At 40.2% G+C, this 12,195-nt stretch overlaps 1 protein-coding gene across 1 annotated transcript; it reads left to right on the top strand.

Annotated features, from left to right (window-relative positions):
• The first annotated feature begins 6 nt into the window (after positions 1 to 6).
• LOC118751459 (F-box/LRR-repeat protein 17-like) lies at positions 7 to 12,170 on the top strand. The gene is made up of 10 exons (XM_036486299.1): positions 7 to 21; positions 8,518 to 9,740; positions 9,806 to 10,168; positions 10,228 to 10,438; positions 10,500 to 10,669; positions 10,740 to 10,880; positions 10,988 to 11,155; positions 11,229 to 11,461; positions 11,526 to 11,660; positions 11,729 to 12,170. The coding sequence occupies exons 2-10, from the start codon at positions 8,556 to 8,558 to the stop codon at positions 12,066 to 12,068; spliced, it is 2,946 nt and encodes a 981-aa protein (XP_036342192.1). The 5' UTR covers positions 7 to 21; positions 8,518 to 8,555; the 3' UTR covers positions 12,069 to 12,170.
• The last annotated feature ends 25 nt before the right edge of the window (positions 12,171 to 12,195 follow it).

Here is a 12,195-nt window from a genome sequence, read left to right as displayed (position 1 = left end):
TTGGAAAATCATCAGAAAATGGTAAGCCATAGTGAAGGAAATGGTTGGAAAACTAAAATTTATATATTGCCATAAAAAGTGAAGATGTCGGATAATTGCGATGAAGCACTTGAGCATACAAAAGAGTGCGTGTGGGAGTGTGCGTGTGTAACAAGCAATTGTATACACTTGCTATCTCTTTTACACAACACTTGTTTACGTCTGCATTTGCATTGGACGTTGCAAAATGGCAAGAAATGAATCCTGTGAGAAATAGGCTGTCAAACAGAGGTGAAAGAAATATAAAATTGTTAAAAGAAACAAAAAAATCCACAATTGGAACAAGTGGGTTGCTGAGGCGCAATTTCAAATAGTATTAAATTATATAATACTGCGAATTTAATTACTTTAAAACAAAAAAGAATTCTATGCCGTAGTGATCATTTCATGTGTTGCAGTAGTAACACATATTTATTTAAATTTATTTATTTAATCAAATGCAATATAAATCTTTACTGATTTTAAAGCATAAGAGCTTAAATGCTACCTAAAGTAAGCAAGAATTTTACGTAGTTGATTTTCGGAAATCCCAAATAAAATAAAACATGGCACAGTATGTTGTAGATCAATAGTTAACCATAATCTTTAAGAGTAAAATAATTTTAAAGGAATAATATACAAGTTTCTGGTTAGAAACAGTAAGCGTGAAATTTCATCCGCTTACGGATTCCATTTTCTGATGTTATTAGGACACGTCTAGGTGGTAGAAGTTATAACTGCTATTTCGGTGTGGTCATCTCGAAATTAGCAGCTAAAACTATTTTCAGGTTGTCAATAACTTAACAAAGACAACTAAAATTTGTTGTGAATCATAAACGAAAAAATAGTTTAGTTGAGTTGTAATCATGGTGTATTAAACAAGGTGTAATTGACAACTTAGGTCGGCTCTCTTTTAAGGTTATATTATGCCCAAAAATATAAACAAACGGTTGACAATTTTCATTTCAAATAAAATTATTTTTCAATTTGACTATAGGGTGGTTCTTCTGGGGGCAATGTCAAATTCAATTACACTTTGTTAAATACATTTTGTTGTAATATAATAGGGGCATAATTTTCAAAATTATCCTTGAATGCAAAGTACAGTATTAAGAACATCGGAACTGGCAGAAATTCGCCTAACACAATTCTGCAGTGTGTGCCCGTACATAGAGGAGCGACAGTTGGCAGACTTTTTAGTTTGGGCGCAATCGCGGTTGCAACCTGTTAGCCGATTGCACTAAGAATTATTATTTACATATAAAAAATAACATTAGTACTGCAGTGTTAAGTTGGTCTGCTGGGATTCAAAAGAGCCCGACTAAATTTTTGGCTGATAATCCGGGAGAATATTTCGGTTAATTTGTTGACATCAGTCCGAACAGCATCAAGTATTCAAACGGCATAGAATTTTTTTGAACAAATCATGCTAACGTCTTAGGGTTTGATATGTTATTTATTTCATCTGACAAAAGTTTTACAAAAGCTCACATAAAATGTATAACAAGGAAATTGTACAGTAGGGATTGTCGCATTGATATAATGGGAGTAGAGAGGGCCGCCCAGTTTTTAAGTCATTCGTAGTTAACTCCTTCCTGAGAGGGCAGCTTTCGGCCGCGCTTCAAAAGAGAAACCTTCATCAGTAAAAACTCCTTTCTACGTATTTCCTAAATTATGACAGTAATTTAATAAATTCTGTTTATGAAAACCCAACCTTGTTTCATAAAAAAAAATCCTTATAAGACGGATGATTCCGTATTAGTAAAAGATTCAACTAAGCAAAAGAGCACTTCACAAATTTTAAATACTTTTAAATTAAAACTATTTGGAAGTACTTTACCAGGAGCGTTTTTTGAAATATTCCTATTAAAAATGGGAAAAGTACTACTCCAACTAAATGCAACCATATGACTCAGTAAAGAGAAAACATAGTGTTACGATTATCCTCGAAACCTTGAGGGATTACCCAAATATACTCGGGCTCGTATCGCTGGATTGTTAAATAAATGCTAACGATGACCAAATTGTAGTACAATTAACTTTATTGTACAACAAACAATTTACAATACTTGCTAATACAGTAAAAACACTTTACAATACTTGTTAAAGCAATAACAACGCTTTACTACTTGTTAACACAATTAAACTTATAGCTTGCTTATTCGCAACTCAATTCTCCGCTCACTTTACTTGTAGCTTGCTGACTTGTAACTGTCCCAACTCCGCTGTGTCGTGGCTCTTATATACCTGCGCTCACACTTATGGCAACTCTAGAACGTTCTGAAGTTTATCGCTCATTCTCTTTCTCTCGCTGTTCGCAGTGTTCATCCAACTTGACGTTTCTCTTTGTGGAACATTCTACGTCATTCCTCGAACATTCTGCCTATTTCTCGTTGTTCGCTTTGTGTTGCCGCAGTATTCGCCACACTGCCCTCCACCTAAGTCTGATCGTCCCGATCAGACACACTTGCTGCTCCAACCGCTGCAAGTCTTTCCAAGTGGACCACTTTCATCTTGGTCCTCGGTCTCCCCATTGTCTGGATTCGATGCACTGCGTCCTTCAGCCGCTTGTCAATCTTCGAATCTTTCCGGTCACGTCTTTGCTTAAAGGTGAAGCTTTTCTTCTTCTGTGACATGTACAACCGCAATGCGTTACTGGACATTGCTTCCGGCTTATCTCCGGGAGTGCACCATCTCACATGATCGTGCTTCTGCCGGCCACTGGTGGTGACCAGACCATGTCTCTTCTCGTGGGCACCCTTTTCGCCAGATCTATGCTGCATCCTCTGTCCATGACACCGAGGCTCCTGCCTTCGTGCTGCACTGCCTTTAGCACATCTTGCTAAATCCGGTTCCTCACGCTGAAACTTGCCCAGTGTTTCCGCATCTCGCTCTTTCGCCGGCGTCAACCTCATTGACCGGACATGTATAACCTCATCCTTGGCTTCCGACTTAACTGCTCGCCTTTGCCGGCCACCTTTTCTGGGACACTTCAAAGCGCGGCTACTGTTTCCACAGCCGCTTCCATTTCCGGCCACCGGCGTATCACCATTGCAACGTGATTCAGTGGCTTTCCTCCTTCCGGAAACACTGCCTGGCTCGCCATGACCACTTCCTTGTTGCGACCTCTTGTTCACTGAGCTGGCGGAACCGTCACGCTTTTCCTGTATCGGTGAACCACTTCCTTCTCCTGACGAAACCATTTCGTCTCCATCACTGTAAACCTCTTCCCAACTAACCACTTCCTTTTCTGGTGGAATCTTCGGCACTTCCTCTAAGACCAACCGTCTGCTGAAGCACTGGTTGTCGTAACCAACCCTAAGTGGCACTTTCCTGTCGCCATAGGTTAGGATCATTCCCTGGAGGTCAATCTTCATGCCTTGCCCAAGTAGGAAATCCACGCCGATGATGACTTCATCCACAATGTCTGCGACAATAAACTTCGTGTACGAGGCCAACCCGTCGATTATTACCTCGCATAGTACTTCTCCTAACACTTGGGTTCGCTCACCAGTTGCAGTCTGCAGCTTTGCTCCAGGTAGTGGCTTCACATAAAAAGTAGTCACATCAGGTCGAATAATGGAATGTGACGCTCCAGTATCCACTGTCAGCACTCGCTCCTGCCCATTCACACATCCACCAATAGTGAGGTTGCTAGCATTCCGGCCAATTTGTGAGACGGAGATTATGGGCCCTTCAACTTCTGGAGCCAGCACGCGGCCCTTCCTGCTGGCACGTTTTAGTTTAACGACTGATTTGAGTTGGATTCGTCTCCCTCAGCCCTGCGTTTACGTACTGCTGAACTGTTTGACCTGTTGGAACCCGTCATACATTCGCGTGCGAAGTGGCCTGGTTTTCCGCAGCTAAAACATTTTCTAGCACCATCCTTCCTCTCGGTTGCACCAGGAGTATTCTTCCCTGCCATCGACTTGAGTGTTTTCAGGATCTCGTTCATCACGTCAGGTGTTTCCACTTCTACTCGATGGGCTTTGTAGGCTGGTCTACTTAGGAGCGCTGCCGTTTCACGTGTCTGAGCATACGAGACCGTTTCAGCAAATGTTGGCTTTGGATTTGCATACGTCTCGCGCTTGGTATACACGTCCCGCATTCCGTTGATGAACCTCTGGATTTTTACTCTTTCGAGGTGCTCACCAGATGCATCTCCAATTGCCAAATGAGCCAACCTTTCAACCTCGGAGGCGAATTCCTGTAGAGTCTCATTGGATTTCTGGCAGCGATTTTCCAGCTCCATCTGGTAAATCTGTCTCCTGTGTTCGCTACCATAACGTCTTTCCACTGCACCCATTAACGCATCGTAACTGTTCCTTTCACAATCAGGAATAGTCTGCAAGATTTCCGCTGCAGGTCCTTTTAATGCAACGAACAGTGCAGCGGATTTATCCTCCATGCTCCAGTGATTTGCTGTGGCTGTCTTCTCAAACTGGAGCTTAAAGACTTGGAAAGGAATCGTGCCGTCAAAGGATGGAGTCTTTACCTTGGGCGCGCTGGTCGAAGAAGGTGGGCGATTCAACTGCATATCTCGAAGGCGACCTTCCAACTCTTCTACCTTAGCCTCGACTTTCTCCTGAATTAGCTCTTCGATTTTATCTTGTCGTTCCTCGATTTTATCCTGTCTCTCTCTGAGTTCTGCGTTATCTTTAAATAAATTCTCTTGTAGCTGAGTAATCTTTTCATCTAGCTGCGATGACATGTACGTTTTCTGTGCTTCCAGCTGCGAGGACATGCGTGTTTCCTGCACTTGCAGCTGGGATGAAATCTGTGATATGGCACCCAACAACATGTTCATGTCTATAGCCGTTGACGCACAAGGAGCCTTTCCCTGCTCTTCAAGCTTCGCTGATGTCTGCTGCACATCCTTCGACGAACAAGCAGCCTCATCCTTCTGTTCATCCTTTGCGGATGCATCGTCGGATTTACCCTGGAAGTCGTATTTGTCCACGTCGATGCCTTCAGCTTCCATAGCCTCCCGCAAACGGGATAATAATTCCACTTTTCTTCCGGAGGTTGCTAAATTTCGTTTCTCCAACTCCTGCTTGAGTTCCTCAATCTTTAGATCCTGAATTTTTGCCATTTTCAGTAGTTTATCCTTCGGGATTTATTTAACAATCCCACTTCTGACACCGCAGTATTCGCCACAATAGCATCGTGAACTTTATTTTATGTCGTTCTTCGTCCACTACACAGCGATTTTACGTCGTTGCAGTGAAAATTTGTGTTTTTTCTCATACCTTGATAATAGGATAAAGTGCATTCGAACGACAAGTATTAAGTGTATCTAAAGTTAAATTCGTATTGAACAAGCTTTAAATGTACTTCTAATATGTAAAATTTTGATATTGAAAAATTAGAGGTATAAAAAAAAAACAATTGGAAAATTTTCCCGAACTACGCGAACCGCATACGCGGTAGAGTGAATGGTTGCATCTCGCTTGTGTAAATGTAAATTTTGCTTATTTAGCGAACGTAGACATATATCGCATAAGTAGCATAAGTGCGAGAGTGAAAGTGCGATATGGGAAATTTGAGAAAGAGACCGAAGAGAGAGAAAATATAATGGTAGTGGAGGGCGCCAAAAACTTGAATAAAAATCTGAATAGAAAGAACGCAACAAAAATAAACAAGAAAATTGTAGAAAAATTATTTCAACATAATTTGCAAGACGTTTAGTGGTATGAAATCGCAACATATATTTATTCGGACTAAAGTTTCACAGTAGATGATATAGTTAATTATTCATGGACTTGGTAAAGAGAATTAAAAAGATATAATTGTTACGAATGAGAAGATGTAAACAGTGAATAAATAAGAAAGCAGTACCACAGCAACATAACGTGAAACCGATAAGCAAAACATAAGCAGGTGAGAAGCCGGCAGTTCCTCACGCCTTTGAATGTAAACAAATATGTAGTGAGATAAACATAATCCATCTATGTACATACTTTAAAATTATTTGAAAACATAGATTTTTTATATAAAAATGCGAGCTCGTTCGTATTAGGTATTTATATACAAATACAACAAAGTATTGGCACAGCAAATTTTTTACAATATATGCAACAATTTTTATTCCAATATTTTTCGCCAATTTTGTATAAAAATATGGTTCATCCTACAATAAAAAACATAAAAATTTAATTCTTAAACTTTGTCAACTTTTAATTTTTGCAATTTTTTTACGCACACCATACAAAAAATTTTTTTCGAAAATACTTTATATCGTCGCTCGAATAAAGAAACAGTGTAAATGCCACATACACTATTATTCGATAATTGCACCATTGGATAGACAATCCTTTAATCTATTAGAAAAATGGCTCACTAATTTATTCCCGAAAAACGAAATTGTATTTGTATGGTTTGTAATGGTTTATAAAAACTTCCAATTCGTTTTTTCTCAAAACAATACTTTTCATGTTACACTATTTCATTATTCCAGCGACGATATGGAAAAAATGCAAAACACCTTCCAGAAAAATTTCTCAAAAATCAATGCGATTTTTTACTAACTCCGAACTTGCATTTTTTTTATTAGAATTTAATGAGCAAGCAAGTGTCTGTTCGGGTGTTCATGCCTGTGGCTCCCTACTAGGAATTGCTTGTAGAGCATCGTGTTGTGATCCTTTACATCCAGCCGCTGTCCGAAGTGCAGTGTTTTGGGTCGGCAACAGCTTTATCTACTGCGCCCTACTAGTTCCACCACACTGGCGCTGCCTAATTTAAAACCGGCTGGCCAATTGCCTTGTATATTGCCAGCAACGTTTCTTTGACTTTGTCCCAAGTACTGCGGGCTAGGACTTGAGGACCTTGTTGCGGCTTTGTACTTGATTGACGATTGCGTTTGCATGCGCAGAGAAGGAGAGCAGAATGTCGAAGGTTACTCCCAAGTATTTTGGGGTTATTCACCGTCGGAATTGGTGTGTCATCGACGTGAATGCCCAGCGGTAGTCTGACCTCTGTCGTCCAGGTGGTGAACAAGGTCGCAGAGGATTTTGTAGGCCAGAGGGTTAGGCTCCTTCAGTCAAGAAGCGAGAAAGCTCGGAGAGATACCCATTTACTTTCGCGCATAAGTCATCAAATCCATTCCCAGACGCCATGATCAAACAATCGTCAGCGTAAGAGACAATCGAGACTCCCTCGGGTGGTTGAGAGAGCTTAAAAATATAATGGTTAAAAAGTAATGGGGAAAGGACACCACCCTGTGGGACCACCTGTTTTATTTTTCTTGGTTTGCTAGATTTGTCTCTAAACATTACTGACGAGTGTCTTCGAGCAGCGTGGAGTGGCTGACTGTATCAAACGCCTTTTTGATAGATCCAACGCTACTAGGATAGTTCTCTCACAGGGGTGGTCGTGGTTTAGGCCACGTGTTATCTGAGTTTTTATAGCGTTAAGTGCTGTTGTTGTACTCTGCACTTTACGGAAACCATGGTGATGCTTTGCCGGGGTCAGGTGGTTCGCAAAATACGGAAATAGCAAGGCATCTATTGTTTTCGCTACCAGGGGAAGGAGTGTTACTGGGCAAAAAGACTCTCCTTTGTTGGCTGGTTTCTCCGGTTTGAGCAGTGGGACCACTGTCCCCTTCTTCCAGATATCTGGAATGATGAGAGTGGCCATTGACAGGGTGATAATCTTGGCTAATTAGTTTACTCCCGCGGCACCCAAATTTTACAGCGTCTCCGTTGTTGTTGTTGTTGGCAGTTGTTGCATATATAAACATTTTTAACGGTTGCGAATAGCGATAAAATAATTTAACACTTCTTTCGAATTGCAACATTTTTATTTTTGACGGTAAAATATGTTTTGTCGACATATGCTATTTTGTATGTCCGTGAAAGATAGACTTAAGTTTTTTTGTCAATATGTACATACATAACTCATGAACAAAATCTATTTTTGTAAAAAATCAACGGATCTTTTTAGCCGCGTCAAACTTGTTTTTTATACTAAAATTTAAGGGCTAATTAAATTTTTTTTAGAATTCCAATTACAAGGTATTTTGATGAAAATTTGTCAAGTTTTTAACAGATTCCAAAAAAGGAGGAGGTTATCGATTCGTCGGAATATATATGACCAAGTCTGTTTTGTTTTTTGTTTAAAAATTACTTGTATTTTTTTAAATTTCGTACAAACAATAAATTCAAATAAAATTAAATGGGGAAAGTAAGTGTTCAAACTCGTCCACACATCCATTTGATCGCACATCACTTAATATGCTAATGAACAAACAAAAGAAAACATATTCAAAACTGGAAAATTTTTGGGATGCTATTTTTGTTGTCGACACTGGGTCGTATGCATAAAAACAAAGCAAGTGCCTTTGCTTAAAATTTCGTACCTTTCACTTAAATTTATTTGAACAGATCGAGTAAAAGGTCTGAAATTTAAAGAAAAAGCATTTGCGAAGGTTTTATGCATATTGCTAACTATGTATTTTTGAAAAAAAAAAAAATCATAAAAACTTATTTTTTTCGCTTTTAGATAAACTACTTTGTACTTTCCCAGTAAAAGTAACTAAAATGGAAATTGAAAGAAGGGCGGTGAAGTCGTCAAAGTGTGACGAACATACAGGAATATCAAATGCACCAGCAACGTCAACACGTTCAATAGAAGTTTCCGAAATTAATTTCACAGAAACTGGCAGCAAAGATCAAAATAAAAGATCCGCAAATATTGAAACCGTACCTACAGCCGGAAACACCAAAAAACTACAGCAAAACCCAATAGCCGGAAGCAATATAAAAACAATGAAGAAGAGCGAAGGTGTCTTGGATTCTTCCCCTAAATCAGAAGTTGCTTTACCTAAAGCGTTAAATGTTAATGCTGATACCGGGATTAACGATGAGAATGATAAAAGCTCTAAATCATTTCCCACAACAGTTAAAGCACCACAAACAGCTAATCTAAATAAAAACCTTACCGAAGATAACACCAAGAATACTGATAAAGACGGCGCTGCTGCCATAGTGTCAAATAGAGGTGGCAATTCTAAAGTTTTAAATACGTTAGTATCGGTAGACGATTCGCTGGATGCCGACGAAGACGACGGAAGCCAGAAAGATATTGTATCCATTGGCGACGATGATGCTGTCAACAGTATTTCCCCTTCAACACAGTCCCAAACTCCCCCACCCAATCAACAAACAACAAAAAAAGCAACAAATGCATCGATCGTTGCGGCCATGGGTGTAGCGGCTTCGGTGGTTGTTGCCGCTGCTGGTATTAGCGCTGCCATTCCAGACACAATTTTGTCACCACCCAAGTCAGAAACTCAAACGGACGACGCTAATACGGCCACTTCATCATCATCACCAGCATCTGATTCTCAGCTATCTCCGATGACTGCCTCAGTTTCGGCCACGGGTACCACAGCGCTAACCCCAACAACACCACCAGAAGCACCAGATATAGCTGCAACTGCAGCTGCAGATAAAGTCACTAGCGCTGCTACCAGCACTGGATCAACACCATCGAAGGCAGCATCCAAGAGGGCTGCATCGGGTAGTGCGGCTAGTGGCGGTGACAGTAGTAACGTTGTTGGTAAACGCGTGGTACAACCCATTAATGTTGTTGCCAACGGCACTATGCCCAAGTCAAGTGGGAAACCGCAAATGTCAGCAATGAATAAAAAGTTAAAGGAGAAAACTACGCGCACCCCAAGGCAACGCAAACAGAAGTCAACCGTGCCGATATACGAAAGCGAGGTATTATTGAACTTATTGTAGGTAATTTAAAAAATTTGGAAGTCATTCATGCTATTTAATTTTAGATAAGCGACAATAAAACTGGTATTAAATTGTGTATAAAGAAATCAGATTCGTCAGGAAATTTGGTGGCATCCGCAGGTGCGCCCACACCGCCCATTACTGGCAAGCCGACTTCAACATCAGCAACAAATGCACCGAAGCAAACGCGTAAACGTTCACGTAAATCGAAGTCAAAGGCAAAGGTTGATAGCGACGAGAGTGAATATGAGGTAACACCGGGAAAGCGTGGAAAGAATAGAGGCGGTAATGGAGAACGACAGAAGAAAGTTTCATTTACTAGCGTGGAAGAACAAGGTGAGAAACACCGCGCATCCATCGAACAGGGCGACTGGGGCGCTCGAATACCACAGGAAATATTATATAAGGTATGGATTTAAAAGAGAATTTATGAACGTTTATTTGAAAGGTAATTATTGTTATGTAGATTTTCGCAATTCTAATCGACCGTGAGGGCAGTTTGCCAACTCTTTGTCGGCTTGGACGCGTTTGTACACTGTGGCGAAATGTTTCTTTAACACCGTCATTGTGGAAGAGCATGGACTTATCCACATGGATAAAGGACAAGTATCGCACAGAGCTCAAGCTGAAATGGTTCGTAGACAACCGTTGCAGCGAATGTACGGAATTAAATGTTGGTAAGTATTCCAAAGTATGTAAAAAGATATTATTAAAATTATGATTATTCCTCTTTCTTAGCTAATTGGAAAATGTCAGATATAAATTGTTTTTTAAATAAGTTAACAGTTGGATGTCCCAACCTAACCAGCATTACTTTGTCTGGCTGGAAAGGTTTAACGTCAGATCATTTGGCATATCTAACTGAAAACATGCAAAAGCTAGAGCGAATTGATTTGAGCTCCATCAATGTAAGTTTAAAATGCTGTTAATTCAATTTTTGGCAGCAAACATTGATCGTATATTCTCATTACAATATAGGTGGAAATTAATGCAAGCAAGAGTGCAGTTGGCCCACAATCGCTGTGCAGTGCATTGAAAACAATGAACGGTCGCTTAACGCATCTGTATTTGGCACATAATCGGCTGGCCGGAATTCCCCATGTAATCAAGACATTAGCGGTAAGCACAAAGCTGAGAATCTTTATAGAAAAACTTTTTATGACACAAGATGTATCATATTTAAATTAAATTTTATTCTTATATATTTATAATTATTAATTTTTCAGAGCGATTGTCCGAACTTGGTGAATTTAGATCTCTCCAATGTGACTACGCAAGCAATTTCACATAGTATCATTCACATCGAGAAGCTCCAGCACGGTTGTCCTAAGTTGAAGGTACTGCGTGTGACCAATTCACATGTATTATGGAGCAATGCAACTTTGCAGGAAACGGTAAGCACAAGCGTGTAATAAATGTATTGTTTTTTATATATGTATATATTAATTTCTCACTTGGGTGCATTAGATGGATTCGCCTGGTTTCCCCGATCTCGAGGAGCTTTCCGTGGCAGCTTTATCTGAGGAAAGTCGCATCTTAGGCGATGACCATTTGCAGCGCATATTGAAAACCAGCTCAAAATTGAAACTATTGGATGTGCGCGGTTGTGCGCGACTCACACACGAAAGTCTCATACGTTTACCTGCGTGGGATATCAAGCATTTATTTTTGTCCTTCTGCTCAGTGACGCGTGATGTTGGGTAAGCATTGCGAAAAAAGTTTGCCTCTTGATAATATCATATTTATGTGTGTTAATTTTTTAAGCTCCGGTCTCGAGCTTATAGCTTCAAAGTGGGCGCATAGTCTCATCGAGTTGGACTTGGCCTGGGCGAATGTGCAACAGCCATTGGATAACGCATTACGTGCATTGGCGGAAAAGGGCAGCGAGTCGCCTCTAGCGTAGGTTCAATGCTAAGCAATGTAGGTAATACAGATTAAAGATACTAATAGATTTATTTTATTTTCAGCCATTTGAATCTCTGTGGTTCATCGGTTTCAGATGAGGCAGTTAAAGAGATTCTTGCAAATTGTGCGCATATGAGTTCAATAAATTTGTCATCGTGTCGCGGTCTGCCGCGTGGTGTCAAGCGTCTCATACAAGGACAACAAGAATTACAAGAGCTGCGTGAAGTGCTCAAGGTGCAGATGAAAGTCAAGTTGCCTGCACAAATCAAGCAAGAACAGGAAGAGGAGGAGCGCCGACAGCGTGCGGAACAAAGTGGTGCATCGGCTGTTGATGGTGATAGTGGTGGTGGTGGTGGTGGCGGAGGAGATGACGGTGGTGGTGCAAAGATTCAATCCAATTGATATTAAAGCAGCGCGGCATATGTTTAATTTTTCACATCAATGCAAACGGAAAAAAAACCTACACTAACACAGAATAAATCAGTTATTAATGCAAAAAAAAAACAAACAAAATTAATTCGTAGTTTAA

The sequence above is a fragment of the Rhagoletis pomonella genome, unplaced genomic scaffold, assembly GCF_013731165.1.
Source record: "Rhagoletis pomonella isolate Grant_MI unplaced genomic scaffold, Rhpom_1.0 Rhpom_scaffold_00715, whole genome shotgun sequence".
Lineage (NCBI taxonomy): Eukaryota > Metazoa > Arthropoda > Insecta > Diptera > Tephritidae > Rhagoletis > Rhagoletis pomonella.
This window is presented reverse-complemented; position numbering and strand designations above follow the sequence as displayed.

What these genes read in the sequence shown, in the direction of transcription:
- LOC118751459 (XM_036486299.1), top strand. Translation starts at nt 8,556, where the DNA reads ATGGAAATTGAAAGAAGGGCGGTGAAGTCGTCAAAGTGTGACGAACAT. An exon ending in TCAGTGACGCGTGATGTTGG is followed by an intron (nt 11,462 to 11,525) that starts GTAAGCATTGCG and finishes TAATTTTTTAAG; the next exon opens with CTCCGGTCTCGAGCTTATAG. An exon ending in GGCAGCGAGTCGCCTCTAGC is followed by an intron (nt 11,661 to 11,728) that starts GTAGGTTCAATG and finishes TTTTATTTTCAG; the next exon opens with CCATTTGAATCTCTGTGGTT.